This window comes from Amblyomma maculatum, chromosome 6, assembly GCF_055883805.1.
Source record: "Amblyomma maculatum isolate TAMU_Amacu chromosome 6, ASM5588380v1, whole genome shotgun sequence".
NCBI classification, from domain to species: domain Eukaryota; kingdom Metazoa; phylum Arthropoda; class Arachnida; order Ixodida; family Ixodidae; genus Amblyomma; species Amblyomma maculatum.
In genome coordinates, this window is record NC_139349.1 from 30,836,627 (window position 1) to 30,858,147 (window position 21,521).

Genomic DNA, 21,521 nt, shown 5'->3' on the forward strand with positions numbered 1-21,521 from the left:
ATAATTAAGCACTGGACACAAAGCGAATCAGTTAAATGGCATACCAAATACAGGACTTTATGTCTTAACGATATCAGTGACAGAATACTGCCTCTCTATTATTATAAGAATATAAGTAATATTAAACAAAGCTAACTCATATAAAAAGTATGTAAGTTATTAAAAGGACACCTTAGCATCACCGAAACAGTAAAGGTCTCCCTGAGTGTATCTTTATGTCCCATGTCTGCACCAAGTGCTATGAGACCACTTAATGGAGGTTTCTTGTTTCAGTTCCAAACATATTGGTTCCTTTAATGTGCATAATATTGCCCCATGTAGCTATTTCTTAAATTTAGTCCCCAAAATGCACCAGCCATTGCCAAATATCAAGACTACATAAAAAAGAAGAAAGCCAGAGAACACAATACATCGATAGCATAAACGTAAATATTGTTATTATTCAGAACAACAAAGCACTAATTTCAGTATTTTCACACAAAAATAAGCAATCACTGCTTCTTATGCAAATACAAGTTTGATTACACTGCAGTCCACATGCCCAGAAAGTCATCAGAGGAAGCTTACACCATGCTACATTATTCCACCAAACAATTATTTACTGAATAATTTTCACTGCTGAAAGAAAGTGTTCACTGCTTATTACATAGCCAATAAAATGCAGTTTAGGATGGTTCAAAGAGTTTCTGTGCAAATGTAAAATTCTGCATAAAATTTGTTAACTCCTTCACCCACACTTCTGTAAAGTTGTGTTGAGCATGACATTTGACATTATGTGATCACTGCAAATTCTGAAGCCATCACCAACTAAATGCATCACCATCAAAGTACTACTACCATCACCACCTTGGTGAGGTGATGCAAGGACATGCAAGAAGCAATACAGTTTTAAGCCTTCACAACATGACTTATACGTGTTACACCTATGATAGCACTTGCTTCATCAAACCTTTACAGAATGCAGTAAGAGAAATACTTTATCTTGACAACTTATGTCAGGCCCATATGTAGAACCACATGTGCATATCATGAAGTGGCACCTAAATTGGGTCTCATCATTGTTTTCGTGAACTGCATGTCATGAGTGCACTCTTTTCCTGAGCGTAGTTCAACAGCTACTGTCAAATTTTGGTTTTATGGCAGTTTGAGATGGTCTGGGCCAGCTGATTTATAATATAAATTGATTCACAGGAAAGGAAAGCTGCAGCACCTGTCACACTTGTTCTGTGGACACCTGAACCCCAGGAAAGGGTAGTGACAGCGAAAGCGGAAAGAGAGAAAGGGGTGCTGTAGCGGAGGGCTCTGGAGTAATCCTGGGGATCTTTAATGTGCACTGACATCAGATGATTTTGTCATTGCAGGAAATCATTTCCCGGGTGATCAAAGGTGAAGAACACTATAACCGCTTTCCATCTCTTTCTTTCATCCTCTGCACTAGAGAATTTCTGAAAAGTGAAATTTGAAAAAATTCTGACTCACCTGTCCTTCATTAACTGGAGTAGAAGTTGGGCCTCCATACCCAAAGAGTCCAGGAGGCTTGAAGTACCTGATAATGCAATAACCTTAAATATGTACATAACCATACAGCCACAGTCAATATAAATCATGAAACAAGCATCAAAAGCCTTTTTCCGAATAAGCATTATTTTTTTTCTTCCCATTAATGATACGGTTGACTTCCTTCATAGATAATTGTGCTCAGAAACCAGGTGTCAGTGAGGCACGACCACACACAAAAAATACTCAAATTGCCTGCAGTATACAGGCCCCCATACAATGAGCCAGTGTCAGCAAGCAAACTGTTCATGCAAAGATCCTTGCTAGCAGAAAACAGCCTAATGTTAATCTTAATATTTGCGCCTTTCATAACTAATGTCAACAAGCTTGCTCAATCAGCTGAAAAAGTTAGGTTTAAAAAAAAAAGCAAAAATAGCATTTTTTTACTTCTGTATTCCCTCAAGCTTGCAGAAAACCACTTTTGAAATTAGAATTTCTAGCAATAAAATGAAGCAGTAAGCAGGAAAAGAAGTAAGACATCTCGTGACTGTTTCCACACATTTTGCAAAAGAAAAGCTACAAAAGTGAAAGCCTATTGAGCTCATCTATTTAAATTTTTCATCTTTCTGGTACTCAAAACTTGCACATCATCTCATCTTCATCTCAATCTTTTTACTTCCAGCAAAATGACAAAAGCAGGCTCACTGGTCTGTAGAAAGATCCTCATCATCATCGTCAGTCAGTCCCTCCAGGTCATCAAACCCATTGGCCACTGCCTGTTGTAACTACACCACAGAACCACAGAGAATAAAATGCACTCATTACCATACACTGCCTGCGCAGATCAAAGGAAGGGCAACTGCAAGATACTGTGGAATACTGCGCTACTTGATAGACCACTTGTCTCTGTCTATCAAGTAACACAGTATTCCACAGTATGATCAACCAACTGGCCCCTGTGTTTGCATTGTTGCATTAAGATGCCAAAACTGGTTGGCAGGTCTCCCAATATATCGATCGCCCGCATGCACTTGCAACATTAGCCTCATACACACATGCCAACAAGCACTACTGAATCGATTTTAAGAGTATAAAAAAAAAATAAAAAAAAAACTTCCACTGTGCTAGCATCTGTGCAGCACACTAAAAGTTTTACTTCAAAAGCACTTTGAAGAACTGTTTAAGTAATGTGTGTCACATATGATTCATTATTCCTACTTCAACATAGTTCGGAGTTGTATTGGCCACGGTTAACTTTTTCCTGATAAATTTTAGAACAGGCCTCATGTAAACGTTCTTGCTTTGCATAGAGCATGTCTAACTTGGGCAAATATGAATAAAGTTTTTAACGTTGTGCCACTCAATGTACACCACTATATATATGATCAATCACCAAAAAGAAAAATCGCTTTCTACAGGCATTTCCTCGTCTACACAAACATTCTTAAACCATCGCCATCAGCATTTTCAGCACGGCAGTGCCCAACAAAACTAAGATGATCATAGTTTGCAACACACATTTATTGAAGTGTTTTAAAAATAGATTGGCTTTGAAATGATGTAGCATACTTATTCACAGTTTTCGTCAAAGCACTCCTTAAAGTTTAACTACCAGTTGCATTTGCTCGTGCCCTCCATAACCGGAAAAATATTTCTATAAGTTTTCCTTACATGTGTTGCTACGGGCCGTGCTCCTGATTTGCACCCCAATACCTTTCTTGGTGTTTAAAGGGACAGAACACTGGACTTAAGGTCTGGATTTTTTTTCACCGAAGTAGAAAGATTGATGTCTAAAATGTTCAATTCCATAACGGTTTTGTTAGAAACGCTGTAGAAAATTTTTACCGGGAATTTTCGATCACTGCGTGCGCCTGTTTTTATGTAGTCCGATGCTGGAAACCATGAGCAGCGATTGCGATGACGACTGGTGGTCGACAAAAAAGATGTACCGAAAACAGATATAACTTTCCCTCGTCAGACAGTAATCAGACATTTTTTGCATAGAGTAACGTCCTTTTCAATTTCACACTCAATGCTGTTACGGATAGAGTAACGTCCTTTTCAATTTCACACTCAATGCTGTTACGGCACAATAATGCACGCCTCGTCGACGAAAGTTTTAGTGGGCACTGTCATTGCTTCATTCACGAAATTGCAAACACTGTGGCACCATCTAGTGGCGAAACCTGAAAGCAGATCTCTCGCGGTGCGAAAGCAGGGGTGGTTTTTATTTAAGGACACATTACAGAGAGCGCAAAATATAATAACACTTCTACAAGAAAAAAGAACAATGTGCAGTTACGAAAATCAGCGATATTTTGCTAATATGTAGTCACGTAGGGGGCTACACTGAAAGTACTAGGGTTTCTCCGCTAGATAGCACCTCGGTTGTTTTTATGCGATTTTTAATGGCAAATTAAAATTGTAAAGCCTCTTTTCTTTGATATTGTAGTGCTTGATCTGTACTATATGAGGCAAGGTCTTTTCATCTCCACCCTAATCTCATGACATATTTTGGCCAGTGTTCTGTCCCTTTAAAAAATACTCCACCTTTGTAATACAGAGGTTTTATACTTCCATAATCTTACGCTAGTTTTGCAATAATGGATGACATCGTATGCACACTGTCAATCAGAAAACTGCTTTGAAAAATGTTTGGTTCCATGTAGTCCTATGAACACTAAGCCTTCTTTTCATCTTCACTTGGTCCAGCCTGGTGACAGCTGTGTCATTACACCTTGTTTACTTTAATAAACTTTATTTCTGAATAAACTTTAGTTTATTCAGGAGCTTTATATGCAATAGTATAGAGACACCACTGCTATACAAGGCCTAGAACTAACAACTAGGAAACCTATGCACATTTCAAATGCTTTACACATGTATAGTGTTGTACAGAATCAGCATCATGAGGCAAACAGCACCTGCTACTTTGTGGCATCAAGATAATAAAAAATGCCTGCCAATGTTTATTAGAAAGAACAGTGTGTCTTCCTATCGCAACATGTAGTGGGCTAATTATCAAAGATTGAATATGCAGACTGAAAAACTTTCTAAGATATGAACACACCTCTTCAGCCTTTTTTCTCACTTCCGCTGAAGCTTCGTCCTCTTCATCGTGATTGTGGGCAATTTCAAACTTCAGGTCTCCAGCAGCATCGAGCAAGCTCACGTCTGGCTCCACTGAAAATTAGCAAAGAATATTACCTAAAGTGCTCCCATGGAGCCAAGTTTCCTGCATAAAAAGTAGTAAATCTTTCAAAACTGCGATCCGCATGCACAAGTAAGAAAAAGTATATGTCTGAGAAAACAACTTTGATGCTGGCCCATTATCAAATATTTAATCCCCTACTGGCTTGTCTGTACCTAAGTGTAAAAGTAAATTGTTATCTTTAATGCTTATGCACCGTACATCAGTGAATCTATATTCTGTCTTTAATGCTTATGGAATGAAATTCACTCTCGCAAACCTTGCTTGCTTCAGATACGTTTCTGAGCACAGAGAACTATAACGCGAAGAATGGCTTCGGTAAAATGTTCGAATGGGGAGTTTTAACCTACACCTAAGTTTCAGTATTCGGTTGCTTTCGAATTTCGTCTTCGTCAAAATGTGGCTGTTAAGAAGCACGACGGGGAATCGAACCCGCGACCTCGTGTTAAAGTAGAGTTCCGGATTAGCTGAGCCATCGCCGCTGGTGAACAGAATCCGGCCTACATTTCATCACTAAAATGCATAAAAATTGTTATTCGCGATCAGCTCAGTACATTGCATAGTTCGAATGTAAATTCCATGCTTCTGGAGCAGATACGTACGGTTTCACTACACATGCGTCCGCTAATGCATAGTGTGAAGAACGCAGATCGCGTTGAAGGCAAAAACATGTTGCACACAACACATCTTTTCAAAACGGCCAGAAAATTCCCGCCAGCTCTGCCTCTTCCCCGCACAGCAACTGAATCCAATCCCTCGCCCCGCATGCATGAGTCATTTTCTTTTGCATACATACGACCTATTCAGAGCTTCTACGAACTAAACAACCCCGATCGCAACAAAAGTACCCCAAAATTGCTCCGGGACTAAAATAAATAAATAAAGGAACAAATCGACAGTTCAATCCCACCTGTGCAGACGGTGGCTAATGTGCAAGCGCCCATGTTACGAATAAATTCATACTGCTGGGAGTGCCTTTCGGTTCGTTTACCATGTTGACATGCAAAATCGTTCGTCGATCGTTAATAACGCTCACAGAGAGCCTCCTAAGCGCGAACACACTCGCCAAAACGACTGGTTACAACGTAACGCGCGCTTACTTGTGGCAGCCGGTCAACTCGATGCCGCACAGAAACCTTATAAAGAGCAGGTGCGCAGATTCAAGGGACACCAGCCATCTGTAAGGAGCACAAACGGGGACAGCCGGGCGAGAGCAAAATGCAATCACGTCGAGGAGCAAGCTGTGCAGTAGCCGCGATTGCTTAGTAAACAAAAATCTGAATCCGACCGCTCACACAAAACAAGACGCACGCCGCGGACGAGCGAGCCACGATGTCGTCATCGCTTCTGCGAGCGTTGCGTAAACGACCTATCTGAACGTTTCGAATTTTTTTTTTTTTCAATTTGGTGTTTTTCAATCATAATTACTGGTGTTAATTTTTCAAAATTGTTCAAAGTAGTGAAATACCTGAACGCACATACATCGCCTGAGGAAAGCAAGGCTGATTATTTTGACGTCTTAGCGCGCCTTTTAAAACGAAATTTTGTGTTCGACCACCAAGCTACAACCGAGCCGACGCATAGGTTGTTAATGTAGTTGTGAAGAACGCCGTAATCTAGGCGGCCTAGGCTTATTTAGCGTGTGCTGAGCCTTTTAAGGCGAAAGCCTTTAATGCCTCAGCGTTGTCGACAGAAGGTTGTCAGCAGAGGTGTCACGCTTGATCGAGAGCGAGAGTTAAAAGTAAATGAATAAAACCTGCCTTCACCGGGAATCGAGCCTCCATCCCTTGTGATGCACGGGATGCACGGGCCTGCTACTGGCTCTGTAGCTGAGCCACCTCCGCTGCCTCGTGCGGACAGAAGAGAAAATAGAGAAGAAAGAAAAAGAAGAGGGAGAGAAAGACGCGCGCCGCAACAAGAGCCGTCGTCCACCACAGAAGCGATAGCGGGTGCAATGACGGCCTACAACAGATAAAAATTCGATGGCTGGCTAGCCCTCGCCGCAGGCGGCGTTGACCTACCGTCTCAGCCCCGTATAGGGCCAGGAACAGCCACCCTGTCTCTACTGGCTTTTGCCTCATCGCACTTTAGTGGTCCAAAGTACCCTCTAGATTTTTAAGGCAAAAGCTTTTAATGGCTCATATACTGTCGTGGACAATGTGTCCCGCTTTTGCGGCGGCTATCGCTTGGCGTTCCTTGGCGCGCGTTCAAGTGTGGGATTGCAGATGGCAGGAACACTAGACAAGAGATTTTTCAGGCTTTCGCCTTTCACTATTTTAGTCGCTAAAGTCTCTCGTAATTATTTTTCTTCAAATCGGAAACTGTTCGAAATGGAGTCGCGCGAGACGGCCGCTCCCAGAGACACCCCCTCCCCGTTGTAGTATGATCCCAGGTATGTGGTTTTGGAGTCAAAGCTCCCCTCTAATCTCTCCCACTTTTGTCGCGCCTGCCTGCGTGCGTGCGTCTGTCTTGCATCGCACGACTCCAGAACGCTGAGTGCAAATGACCATTACAGCCCAGAGCTGTTATGGTAACCAAGGCCTAACCATTTTTAGTCACACAAAAAAAAAGCACTGCAAAGGTTATAAAATTTTTGCTGTCACCTTGCATGCTATAATTTTTGGAGACACTTTATAAAGACCATGCTAAACGCTCAGATTTGCTGACTAGTGATGTCTATACCTCCACTAGTACAACTAGTACCAACCGCCATGTTACATTACATACTAGCCCTCATAACTAGTACTGATGTCAGCTAGCATACCTCCAGTAGGTGTTTGCAATATAATCACACTTCAATTTCATTCCATTTCTTATAGCTGCCAATACATATCCCCCGTGTAGCAACACCACAAGATACAATGGACGCCAGCCTTTCTTCGCAATGGGACTTATAATTCGAAAACGTTAAAAATGGAATCTTCAGGAGGATGCAGTTAACTGCAGATTACCTTACAGCAATAATAAGAAATACCACAAGTAGGGGTGACCACAAGACCACAACTTTTATTTGCAAACGGGACATTTATCTGGCAATATGTACATGGTGTAGAGAACCAACATGCAAAAAATACACTGCAATAAGCATTCTGTACCTGGTCAAGGTCATTCACTCTGAACAGTTTTACCAGTCTCTCAACTTGCACACACTTGTGGGGCCTGTGAACACCAGTGCACTGCAACGTGCAGACGGAATTCCAGAAAGCTCTTTGTACAAGCACACGTGATTGGTTAACATCTCTAATGTCAGCCATTCTGCATCTTGTGTCTCACAGTCATGGAGACAAAGTGCAAGTGGCATAGTCAAGTATCACACATCAATGCTGCCCAATCGAATAACCTGGTTCTAACAAATTATACAGAAGTCCTAGCAGTAGCCACCAGCATGAGCATGAAAGTGGAAATGCTAAAGTGTGTGACAGACAAGATTTGAAAAAAATAGAACATTGGAATGAGGAAGAATGTGCATACTGAAATGAAAAAGAGCCATTTTATCCACATTCTGAAGATGTTTGGCAAAGCCTGCCAAGTGTACCAGTCTGGTGCATGTAAAACATTAGAGAGCTCAAAATTTCAGATGATCCAACCATAACAATTCTCACCAGTTATACACCAATTAATATATTCACCACTTCCTACTATACAACACTTTATCAAATAGTGGTCACCGGCATATTAAATCATTTTTCTGGAACTCTGCTGGTCAACCTCTTCTTAGGTACCTGTACCAGAGAGCCATGGTGTTAGATGACAATTCAACCGGCATGTTCCCTCTTAGTTTGATTGACGCAGAAAATGAAGTGACTTCCAGATTCCATGCTTCACCTAAGACACACAAAAATGTGTTGGCCATCTGTCTGCTGACGACAAAAGTCACTAACACCATCAATAATAATGACAAAAAAAAAAAAAAAGACTTCACCGAGCTCCACTCCCTCCTAGCGGATGTTCAGACACACCAAACAAGACACGCTAAAGAGCTTACAGGAAACAGCACACAGACTGTTTCACACAGCTTCTGTTTCATGGAAACACTCTGCTGATGCACCCTTCAGTGTGAATACATTCAGTACTACTCCCCTAATTCATTAAATAATAAAGAATAGCTCAAGCCTTATATATACACAACAATGTGGTTCCTGCTATGGGGAAAATAATACCCTTCCCAATAGTCTCTTCTAGACTGCCTTTTGTGCTCTGGACAGTGTGTGACAAGTCCATAAATAAGGAAATGTTGTGATCCATCAGAGTTCCGTGTGTTCCCCTTCCTCGGTTTGCTCAGGTGTTGGCTGAACAGGTTCCATAGGCTCCACAGGCTCCAAGGGTATAGTACCTTCAGCTTCTGCAAAAGAAACATTAAAAATAAATTCAGTGACTAAATAACAAAAATATTCTTATCTATTGAAGGTCACACCCATGCAACATTGAGCCTTTACATCACTGCTTACGTCTGTCAACAATTAAACACACTAAATTAAAATGTCTAACTGTCAGCACACAAGAAAAGGAGTCATTTTTCGCACCAGGAAGCAACTCTTGCCTCTGATTTCTAAACTGCAAAACCGTTCAGAGACATTTTCGAGCCCCTGTGCTACTGCTGTCACGTAACGCAAATTTACACATGCATTACCTCAATCATCACTTTGTCGCACACACAGTACATAGGTGTAAAAATCAGCAGAGTGTCACTAAATTCAAAGCATCTGTTCCTAGCCAAGTCTTCGATGAGCAAGTGCAATTGAACTAAAAATACCGGCACTCTGATTCATTACACTAGCACTCAGATTAAACTTGTTGGTATCATATTAAAGTGAAATCTCATTACTACAAACACCACATGAATGAATTTTTTAAATTAACGAATTTTTTAAATCCCTGGCAGATTTCATGTTTTCAACGTAAAACTATTTAAGAATTATGAATTTCAAAATAGTGTATATTTCAGAATAAGGCACATATTTTATTTTTTCTTTCATAATCTAGGAACATCAGTATTACAACTTCGGCTAAAATTAACATCGCCGCAGCTTGCAACCGTCGCGTGAAACAGAAACCGCCGTTTCTGTGTGTATGGTCCATGGGCTGGAGCTATCATCAGCCTATCTAGTACCAGCTCCTAGCGCCACCACAAAGCTGTGGGTTATTACACAGTAGCCAGCAGGCCTAGCCGCCTGCCTCTTTTCTTCCTGTGTTGCAGGGCATGGAGGAAGAAAAAAGCTTAAGAGAGGCCCTGACGTAACTTTTTTGAAGCCGGCATGGCAACGCCGTTGCTAGTGGCCAGAGTTTTCATAGCATCATATCTATGCGTTGTGCTAAATGCAAAATCTTTGCCTTTCCTCAGTGTCATGAATCACAGAAATTCAGAAATATAGAATCATAAAAACGTCTGTGAATAAGTCTTTCTGGCCTTTGGTAGCACCATGACTCTAAGCACAGGAAAATTCTAACTTTGCATTGTGCATCGCACACAGACAGCTAACCTAACACTAAACATATGCACAAGCCAGAGCTCTAAAATATTAACAGCTGCAAATCTTCCCATAGAGTCCATCTATCAAAAAACAGCGGTTTTGATTGTTCAAAATTCAGGTGTTTAAAAATACTGGCAGCGCCTGCGGCCATTAAAGGAAACTGTGTCCAAGTTGAAAATTTTCAGATTGTTGATAAATGCACAACCACCTGGGAAATAAATTAAGCTGAAGAGCTGCAGCAGCAAATATTCTTAGATGTAGCAGCCGTAGAGTTAAGGTTAAAAAGAAGAAAGAAAGAAAGAAAAAAAAGGGCAATGATGGCAATAGCAGAAAGCTTCTGTTGACTGCTTCTAGATGGCACAACAATTCATAAGCACTTGAAAAGTGCATATTAAAACTAGCCCCTTTTTGAAGTGGAGTCTCCTATGATCCAAAAACCCTGACGCAAGCCACTGCAACTGCGAACTTGAAATGTAACGAGTCAAAGCAACTTGGCTTTGGCTTAATCTGGCTTTGATCGACTGCTTAGTCGATGATGCCAGTGGTGCTAGAGCCAGCATTGGTGATGCTAGCGATTACGATGCACTACCGATTCCATTATGCCAGTCTGCAATAACTATTCTTGCAAAAGACAAGTTGCAAAGGCAACTTATCGGAAGATACAATTGGCAAGTTCAGTAAAACATGGGGTGTCTCCTGGGCGAAACGGGAGGGCAACTGGGTATGAAATGTGTACGTTGGCAGTATAGAACTAAAATTGGTGTGGTTTGGTTTGTAGGTTTTAGCATTCCAAAGTGAATCAGGCTATAAGGAACACCGTAGTGGAACTTGAATTGAAAAGCGATCAGCACAGATTAATTTAATTCGCTCACTATTTTAACACTCATATATTTTAGATAAAGTAAAACAAAAATAAATATTACTGCATGATGCTTGGCATAGCTATGACAGACAAACCCAGCTATGTGATTGCACTAAAAACAAGAGCCTAATAGGGTTGTCCACAGAGTATTCATCTAATCAGAGCTTTAAAGGAGTCATGTCTAAGGCTCCTAAGCTTATATGGCGAAAAAATTTTAATTCTGCAGACTGAGAAGGAAGAATCCGCGAAATTTAGTGAGATACAATATCATTTTGAGATCTACCAATGTGATACTGGTGTGAAATGAATACTTCCCCACCCCCCTTCAAAGCTCTGCAGGATAGCCTAAGTGATCTTCACCACCAGGCTGGAAAGCTGCCAGGAGAAGCCAGCTTTCCTACAAACTTGAGGCAAAGCATGCAGTGTGAAAGCACAAAGGAGAAAGTGGCCGAGGATGAAAGAAGGCGGTGCACGTTGCTGAGAAAGGCAAGGCACAGACCGGACTGAGTCAACTAAAGAAAGCAAAAATAGCAAATATGCACAGGACTGGGAAACTGAAAACAAGTAATGAAGGTATAGTGGTGACGGCAATTGCTGCTATGTGAGACAATGCCCCTCTTGAATAGCATCAACACATCTCCTTCCATATTTTAGCATGCTGTTTGCATTTTCTTGGTGGACCTGTGGTTATGGTTGGCCTTAACAGTTTTCGATTGCATTATAACTGTAATAACATTTTTTTTAAATTAAATAAAATTTCTTTTGAGTCCTCCTGAAGCGCCCCCTCGCTTTGTATTCTTGCAATTTTTTTATTATGTCATTCCTACTGATGCCCATAAACACAGTGCCAAAAAAGAATCTGCGATCTTTTGCAGAATTGCAGAATCATGGGGAAACTAAAGCCTTAGTCATGGCTAGAGCTGCTAGGTATGTTCACAATTCCTCCATGTAGTGCAGAACAAGTTCCTAATGCTCCTGTACGTCATACCAGGAACCTCTTGCCAGGCTCAGCCCCAGAGTGCAGCCTGCCATACGACAGCAGAGGCCCTATTACTGTATCTTTGGATTTGTATATGAAGACAATGGCACCTTTTCTCCCCAGAACACTGCCATTCAGAAGCCAAACAATCATTGAGGGGAAAAAAAATTCTTGTTGCATTGGTGCAAGCAGATGATGAGAGGCTTTGACTGACCTGTAGCTGGTTGCTCCACAGGTATAGGTCCTTCGGGTATGTCAACATCTGGCACAATTTCTTCCTCTTTCCCCTCTTTGCTGGCGTCTAGAATAGGCCAAGACATGTAAGCTTCAAACGTCTATGAACAAACATATTTGTAGGGAACAATAATGATTTTGCTTCATAAACCAGACAGCCCCTGCTACATGTTTCACCCCTGAAAAAATTAGCACTAGGCTGACGGACCCTAAATTTTCTAAAACAACCAGTGGGCTGCATACCATACTATGGTTCAAGCACTGTACCTCCTACATATAGAGCAGATATTCTCCCACTAATAAAACTATTGGGGTCACAAAGCTACAGTGATTGACAGATTTTAGTGCAACAAAAGCAATCACACACTGATGCACACTGGGAAGTTGTATACAACTAAACGAAAAATGTTCACTCCTAAGATTCTCACAAAAACCCGATATGTTCTGCTCTGCTCCATCATGAGTGTAACGATGCAGCCCAACAGGGTTAAAAATGCATGCAGGGCACATATTCTAAGATATCCTAGATAAGCCAACCTGGGAAGGACAGCCTGGAACAGCATATCTACAGTAATAACTCTTCGATACTTTCCCTGAAAAATGTGGGCAAAAGGCATATTATCTGGGAAAACGCACGATCCGAACTGCCCGATTTAAAAATATAACTGTTGAGTAAAGTACAAAGGCAATTATTGACACTTTCACATCATAAAAATATATATTAGCATTTCACAACATAGCGTATAATCAGCACCTTTTTTTGCTTACTGCAGAATTCAGTCTGCACCAGTAAGACATCCGGTATGTTTACATTAATGGCGCGCAAGAACCACTTTGTCATTACTTCCGAATTCTTCGCCCCTTTATACTGCAATGTGAAGAAGTCGTTGCAATGGCTGACTGTCGCTGCATTCTTGCTCTTTATGCTTCACCCCTTTGCATCGAGGCACTACAGGGAAGCCCATCAAGGCACCGCAGAGAAGCCACCACGATGAACGAACTCCGCTGTTTTTTATTTCATGTCACATGCCCCAGGTTCGGCCTGCCCCATTAGCATACGTATGGTTGATCTTAAACGTATTAGGCCACCATTATTTTTATCAAAATTTTGAACCCTTCCTCAAGTAGTACTTTCTCAAGTAGCTTTTTTTATTTTTCTGCTAAGTCTATCCCTCCAAGACAGATTCTCATTGAACACACTCTCTTAATCACTTTTACCCAGAAGGCCCATGTCAAATTGCGCCTACAAACAGTTGTCAATGCCTTTATTCTGGCAGACCGTCAAACTCAATAAATGACATTTCCGTAGGTTTTTATACCAAAGCAGAATCCTGACAAAAGCTTTCAGTGCAAAGCCAAAGCTAGTAGAGACCTGTCACAATATCAAGACATCAATGCCTGGGTACATGGGTGCCTTGCATTCTACCTCCATCAAAATGTGGTTGCCGTGACTGGGATCAAGCCCACATCGTCCTGGACAGCAGCCAAGTGACTTTACCACTGAGGCACAGAAGCAGGGAAATCTGGTATTGAAGAATTGTGTTGCACAAAGTGATATAAACACATATAATGGCCATAAACAATGACAAGTGGTTGGGCAAGCCTGTCAGAAATAACCATCTCTCAAAAAGTAATTTACCAAAGGCTTTCCAAACAACGTCATGAGTGGCAGCAGAAATGCTTGCAGAAGAAAAACCTTGTATAAAGGAGGATAATCCTAAACAAATCTTTGTCAAAGCACTCCTTTGTTTTACAGGATCTTTGACAGAGTATGAAAGGATGTCTTTAACAGGATATTTTTTACAACATGCAGTGTTAGTATACGAGGTATATGCTTCAAAAAGGCAATGTTGCAATGCAATGTTGGAAACACATTTTTGTATTTTCATTTATAAAATTTTTGTATTTTATTTTGACATTATTTATAGTTGCCATGACTGTTCCAAGTTCAACGGGCTTCTAAATCTCTGATATTAGCTCAATTTTAAAGCTGCTTCCAACATTGCATTCCTTACACTCTATAGTACCTACCTATATATTTTCTCAGGAGCATATTTTCCCCTATTGTTTGAGCAGACAATAGCAATAATTTTCTAATACCCCTAGAACTAACTGCTTTACAAAAAAAATATTTGCATACCTGAAATCATCAGAAAAAAAAAAAAAGGAAACTGAACAATTCTGCGAGGTTTAATACAATTCGGGCAGCAAATGAATGCCTTACCAGGTGTTTCAGGTTTCTTGGTTGTGGGCTTTGGAGGTGGGGCACGCTGCGCTTTATTCAGTAGGTACTTGGTCTCACGATCCAAAAGCTGGATCCTGTCGAAGATCATCCGTAGGGTTAGCTTGGGTGTCTCGTGCAGAGGAGTCTGCTCTTGTAGTGCCACTTGCTCGGCTTGCCAATCCTGTGCACACAGGAAAAGGAAGCCAGAAGGCCAGGCTGAATAACACCCTCTGACATGACATTACATTGGTAAACATGCCTGAATTCTCCACTGTTAACCACTCTGTCCTTCAGTACAAGCTAGAGGCTCGGTTATGTTCTTTAGTAAGCTGTGATATGCTATTCATGGGCAGCATTAGCCATTCAGCAGCCTTAAGAGTTTTCAACCCGAGGTATTTAGATGTACTATTAGTTTTCTTTAAAATTTAAATGACGAAGGTAACTAATGTGAACCATGGTTCACGAAGAACCCTGAATAAATTAGTTTTTCTTTGCACAAGTTAAAGCAGCAAAGGTAGTTTTGCCTGCTTTAGGGTAGAACTGCCCGGAGAGTAGAAATTAATATATTTGCAAGGTGGTTAAACTACAAAGAAGGAACGCCGGTGTGCTGCTTGAACAGATGCACATCGGTAACAGCACATACAGCATAGGTAAGTTACGTTTGATTAGCATTCACCAATAAAGCATTCCATGCTCTCACTAATAAAAGGGCCACAGTTTTTTCCACCAATCTCCAGAAATATATGTGAGAGTAAGAGTACAGAAGGTAGGACGGTGGATTTAATAATGAAAGGGGAAACAAATTTTTTATGCAAGAAGCTCAATTTTTGCAATTTTTTTTTACGAAAGAGGTCGCAAGAAAAAAACAGTACAAATACAAATATACAAATGGTAATAATCCCCCCTCCTTAACATCCCCTCCAAGAGGGGCCCGTAAACCTATCTCTGACTGAAGGTCATGCATCAAGTTGCAGCAAATTCAAAGCAGATACAGAACGCTAGTCAGAGGTGTTAAGTGCTCCAAAAGAAGCCTTATAACAATGCAACAATACAGCCATTAATCATTAAATTGACAATGTTACAGTTCGCTCACCTTGGTCTCATTTATAATCCTCGAAAGGGTTTCAATCTCCACAGCTGTAAAGATCTGGTCTTGCAAGCCAGTGATGGCCGACAAGTAAACCTCGCTCGCATTCAGCATGTTGTTCAGGGCTACCAGAGCTCCTGGTCGCTCACGATGTTCCTGCACTCGGTCAAACAGGTCCTTGACGAGCCTGGTCAGATTGGACAGCTTCTCCTTGAAGACCTAGAAAGATTGAGGTGTCAACACCATAATTAACGCCAAATTCAAAAGTCTCGATTACACTGAGCAGCTCCTGCCCTCAGCCCTTTCATCTTTCGAAAAAGTAACGCATAAGAAAAAAAAGAAAGGCTTTATCACGGAGCCTAAAGGCTTCAATAAAACTTTCAGCCTAACTTTTTTTTAAGGTGTACACGTATATATAAGTATTAAGTTCCTCAAGCAACACCAGACTATCTCTTTATCGCTGTCACAATGGGCCTGGCAATGCATGCACAGTAATGCCGCACCATGCTATTCAGGATGTCTCCACACTGTAAATAAGCCTTGCCTTGGTATCTGCGTTGTCCGACTCATATTCAAGCCAGTCAGAGCTCTCTGTCAGCATGGTCAGAATGTTCTGTCGGTGTTCTTCAGTGGAGGCCTTCTCATAGTCCTCACTGTACATTTTATCCTTGGTCTCGTGTAGGAATGACTCCAAGGCATTCCTTGCATGGTCCCTTGCAAGCTTTGCCCTATCCTTACTGTCCAGTTCGGAAAGCCTGCGCAGAAATGAAAATTCGGTCAAACTCCATTACGTCTTGGTCTCTTGCTGATAAAAATACCAATCAGCACAAACATTTATGTTTCAGCAAGGCAAGGCAGCTCTGCATGGAATCCATTTCTCTCCCTCCACCCGCCACCTTTCAGGTGTAGCAGGTGGAGAGAGAGAGAGAGAGAGAGAGAGAGAGAAATCCCTCTAAACAATACCTCCAACCTGTGTCCCTCCTACCGGACACAGTTGGTAAGAGTAGACTTCACGCATACTCTGCCAACACCACAAAGCTTTTAAAGCCTTTGTGCCACTCCTAACGCCATGGCATTAAAAATGCCAGCTCCATTACAATCAGCAGTGGAATAATATAACGATGCCAAAATCAATTCTATTCCACTGGCGATGATTGCATCTGAGGTGACGATAACATGAACGTCACCATGAGGCCAAGGCATGACGTTTTATGAAAAATGAAAAGAGCCAATAAAATTGTACAAGGCACGCCCAAACGCTTTTTCTGCTATTCTTTTTCTTTACAAAAGCCCATAAAACAAGATTATTATTGAAGAAAATTCATTTTGTAAGGAGTTAGTAGCACTCAGATGTATAATAATAGATGCCGACTTTTATGTAATAGCAAAAAAGTGTAAAGAGCTCATAATATATGCAAAAATATTGCTTTTAAACAGTCATAGCCTTATTTACAGCTGAAAACAGCATGTTCCAGATCCAATTCAGTTTTTTGCAGGCAAAACAACCCTGCCAATGTAGGATCAGTTGATGGCTCCAATGCTTTTTAACATAATTTCTCTCTTCTGTGGCCATACTTGAGTGCGATTGGTTGCGATCCATGTTGTTTGATGTTTCCTCATCTGCAAATAGCCTTACCTTGCAAACTGTGATCGGTCTCCGAGTTCAACATTGCTAGATGAATGCGTTATGTGCGAAGCCCAACCATCGAGTATCGATTGCGAAAATTCACAAGTCAGCGTCACATGCCTGAGGATAGGTATTGCTGAAAAATGTCCATCATCAAGCAAAGCCGCGCACATATCTACAGATGATATGTAAATATATTTCAACCATGGTGTTAATGGCATAGTAGCCTTTGTGACACAAGAATCCTGCCTTCTTTGAGACCCCTGGCACCAAGAATGCTGCCGTACCAGAGATAACCTTCCTTCAAAGAAGTTTTTTTTTTTTTCCTTAGCGACAGGATCCACTTCTGTGCACCAACACGAGCAATTGATTATGCGATGCGCTGAATGCAGCCACTCATGAAAGGTTACATCTGTCTTGTTGCTCCCTCGCTGCAAAGCATGATGAACTTCCGCACGAAAAAATGAAACGCGCACACCTACCACTCTAATGAACAGCTGTTTCGCAAATGCCACTGTTTATCAGCTAATTTGCCATGCAGTCGCTGCATAGTTTCCTTCTTCCGTCAAAAGCGCCGCATGTTGATTGAGTCTTGGAAGTCGCAACTGTTGCTGCCTCGCAAGAGCCACCACAAAGAACAACGCCACCATTTTTTTGCCACATGGACGGGGCTACTCGAAACGATTCCAACGAAAAAGTGCATCTCATTATCTTAGTGCTCAAACACAGTTTTGACGTCACCGTTTCTTACTTTTTTGTGACTTTGCATGACATTGTGCAACGCAACCTCATTACACACGTATCCAAATTTTGGCTGGACCTCATTATGCACATATTCAAAATTTTAGCCTATGAATAGCGGATGGCATGGAATCGTTTTCTGATGGAATAGAACTGTTGCATTATTCCACAGCAGAACTGCAAGCCTGCAATTGCTTGCAAGTGTAGCCTGATTGAGACATTACCATGATGTTGCTCTCCAAATCTGTAAACGAGCAAAGGAACTTTTTCATCACGTCCCCCACTTAGTGCAACAAGAAACATCACGGTGTTCAGCTTGCATCCTTACTTCTTTATGGATTCAGCGATCTGCTCGGCGCTGAAATCCACCCGGTCCACCAGAGTCAGCCGTATTGTCACTGGCTCCTTCAGTGTGACCAGTTTCGTTGCCTTGGTGGTCTCGTTTGCAGCAGCCTCACCCTCCAAACTTCTCTGCTCAGCCTACGCAGACAAGGATGAAATGAGCATGGTGATCAACTGAATGACATGAGCATGGGCTCTGGCAGAGTTCGAAGCAATCACTAGGTCACAACTGTTAAAGCAACCAAACAATCTATGCTTCATATTCTTTTATTTTTTCTTCCTGCACGCATTAAATAAGGCTCAGTAAAGCCTGCTCAAAGGCACAGCTGCTAAAGCATACTGAACAAATTGAATTTCATAGTATTTTTTAAATTTTTTCTTTCTTCAGTGCATCCCAAATATTAACCACCATTGAAACAGTACCTCAGTGTCACATTTTTAGAGAAAAACTAAAGCTACCCTCCAGAAAATCAAAATCCCCCGTTCAGCTAGCCTCCATGGTCAAGCGGTTATCAAAGGCTACTGCAAATGCCGTTTTCTTTTTTTTTTAAGAGCAAAGAATTTTTTTTTACCTGCGTTTTGTTTTCACCGGCCTGCTTGGTAGCAGTGGCATTCTCCTGAGCCTGTGCACTGGCATTGTCTGCCCTCGATTCTGGAGTACCCTCATCCTGTATAGAAAGGACAGGTCAGGTAAACCATGTGCCATTGACCAATTCTGGCATCAATTACCAGTGATCCCAAGTAACCACTGGGAGAATGTATTACGAAATCCAACAGACTTTAACTAAACAAGGTTCTACCATTGCTAACAATATTTTCCAAAAGTATGAGTCAGCAGCAGTAGACTAACTAAAAGGTGTACAGCATGGCGGCAGCCTTTTGTAACAAGCTCATTGATCAAACCAAAGATGGAGAGCACTTATTCTTACAATATTTAAGACATAAAAAAGGCAATCTCTCTACAGAATCATTCTTCCAAATTTCTGGATGCTCACCTTTGCAGGCTCGTCTCCACCTCCAGAAAACAGCTTTCCCAAAGTGCTCCCCAGTCTTGACAGTGTCGACTCTTCAGTGACTGGGACAACTTCCTCCACAGTTTTCTCAAAGGTTGCCTCGGCCTGTAGCCAACACAAGCCGAATAGATTAAAAGTGCTGCAATACAAGGTTCCCATAGTGACAGGATTTGGCATTTCCAATTACATTAAAACATCTAAGTCAATATGGCCTGAACAAGAACAAAACTTGCAGATTTGCAACCACAGCTGGCTTCAGCTACTAGACTGTACTATAAACTTGACTGTAGAACACTACACTATAAATATCAAAATTCCTTATACTACATGAAGGCAATAAACACAGCTGCGTAGCTACGCATACACCAGCACACCAAACCGTTTAAAAGTTGAAATTAAATGTAGGTCATTCACACACAAAGTTAGAAACAGAGTTCTGCACTTAAACCACAAGCTAATTACACTTCTTGGGCTCACAGGACCATGTGCCTGGTAAGCACATCTCTAAAAACAAACTGCCTAAATACTAAGAAAAATAGTGGAACCCCTGCCAGTTACTGATATCACACACACCCATAAGTCTCTTATTCCAAATATAAAAAAGAAAGGAAAAATAATTTGATTTTAATTTCCCAGTGCTAAAGTTCCACCATCAAACAAACCAACCCTAGTATACTGCCGGTTGCCAGGGGTGAAGAGAGAAATCAGATGTGAACAGCATTTTGCAAGAAGAGCACCTAGTAAAGCAACATACAAATCATATGCAACTTCCCCACGAAAGCACCAAGCATGATTCAAGCTGTGTCAAAATTAAAATAATGTGCTATATACGAGTAGCCCAGCTACCAAGTCATGCAACTCCTCCAACAACTGTGTGTAATGCTATAGAAGTATAGTAAATCCTAAGCTCCACAACAAACGTAACCTGAGTGTAACAGCACAATTTCTTTTGTAATGCAAGCATTTCAGCAGAGATCTGCCTAGTCAATAGGTGACTTAGGAAAGAATGTGACACTTCGATTAAAGTCTAATAAAGAAAGGATTGAGATTTCAGTGGCAACTCTGCACCTTCAGGGTTGATCGGACGGGGGGCAAGAGGCGCACTTTCTAAGCCTTTTTTTTCTTCGTCCACTGTTATGGTTACGGAAGAGAGGTTGCCACCATGCGAGTCACAGGAGTTGGGATGAAAGCAATGTGCGCTTGTAAGGCAGTGGGGGACAGCCTTTGTGATGTCGCAAAGGCATGCACATAAACTGATGGAAGGCAATCTTGAGAAAAATGGTTTATGTTTCCTGTTGTGTTTTATGAACCCTTCTCAAGGCAGCTTTAATCACAATGTATATACAGGGTCGTCCATTATTAGAGCGAACATGCGACCTCTGTTCAAAGCGTTATTGCGTCCGGCCAAGTCGCGCATCAAAAATAAAGTGCTGCAGGCACAGAGGGGCCTGGTGGCTGTGCTTGACATGGTCTGCTACTTCGCTTCAATGTGCGCCATGTCGGATGCAGTGGTACTTTGAGGAGAGCGACCCCCCGTTCGTGTTTCACACTAACAGTAGACAACCTTGCACTACTGCACTCAATATGACTTGCAACCGGCGAATGTGCGGCCGCAGCGCTTTCCGAAGACAGGGTGGTGTTGTAAGCGGAGTACTTGAAAATAAAGTAGAAAGAATTCCGCCACTATGGCAGTGAGTTGCATCCCCCAGATTATCTGCTCAACAACATCGGAAAGCGTAAATCCCCGATTACATAGAGCATTTATTGCATGCCAAATTGCGCCGCATGCGAGCTCACGCTGCCCTGGCCCCAAACTTGCAAATCGTGGGTACAAGATGCGAGCGTGACAAGCACCCATGAAAATCAACAGTATCAACTGCACCACACGCCTTGCGTTGTGGCACAGACATCACGCGGCCACCGGGAATCCGACAATGCTCGAATCGTATGGAACACGTTGATATTGCCAAAAGCAAATGACGCAGGAGAGAGTGCGGACATCTTGAAAAGCAGAAATCGCTTCCCTTCCTTTTCACTGACTCCACTTGTCGACTTCACCATGCTTCCAGAAAGAGCTGTGGCCACGGCCGCGGTTTCCATGGAGGACTAACTGACATATCAAAATGCTACCAACTACACGCCTCCACCTGAACATATGGTCGTTGCTTTGTTCTTTTTTGGTGCTGACATGGTCATTATTATGCAGTAGCTTCTCTGCCTTTCCTTTTTTTTT

General features: G+C 41.7%; 2 protein-coding genes across 4 annotated transcripts in view; both read right to left on the reverse strand.

The window, feature by feature from the left end:
• LOC146185392 (centrosomal protein of 152 kDa-like) overlaps positions 1–6,039 on the reverse strand; it is a 37,083-nt gene extending 31,044 nt beyond the window's left edge. The window contains exons 1-4 of the mRNA XM_084606334.1: positions 5,809–6,039; positions 4,568–4,680; positions 2,203–2,282; positions 1,480–1,546 (exon numbers count right to left, since the gene is read on the reverse strand). Of these exons, the coding sequence (XP_084462460.1) occupies positions 1,480–1,546; positions 2,203–2,282; positions 4,568–4,680; position 5,809 (261 nt within the window). The 5' untranslated portion in view covers positions 5,810–6,039. The remainder of the gene's footprint in view (positions 1–1,479; positions 1,547–2,202; positions 2,283–4,567; positions 4,681–5,808) is intronic.
• Positions 6,040–7,688: 1,649 nt separating this feature from the next.
• Positions 7,689–21,521, reverse strand: part of Grp170 (hypoxia up-regulated Grp170 co-chaperone protein) — a 534,702-nt gene continuing 520,869 nt past the window's right edge. For all 3 annotated transcript variants that reach the window (XM_084606342.1, XM_084606341.1, XM_084606343.1), the window contains 8 exons: positions 19,271–19,393; positions 18,848–18,943; positions 18,262–18,413; positions 16,110–16,320; positions 15,572–15,784; positions 14,479–14,659; positions 12,235–12,321; positions 7,689–9,050 (listed from right to left, as the gene is read on the reverse strand). In XM_084606342.1, the coding sequence (XP_084462468.1) occupies positions 8,953–9,050; positions 12,235–12,321; positions 14,479–14,659; positions 15,572–15,784; positions 16,110–16,320; positions 18,262–18,413; positions 18,848–18,943; positions 19,271–19,393 (1,161 nt within the window). In that variant the 3' untranslated portion in view covers positions 7,689–8,952. The remainder of the gene's footprint in view (positions 9,051–12,234; positions 12,322–14,478; positions 14,660–15,571; positions 15,785–16,109; positions 16,321–18,261; positions 18,414–18,847; positions 18,944–19,270; positions 19,394–21,521) is intronic.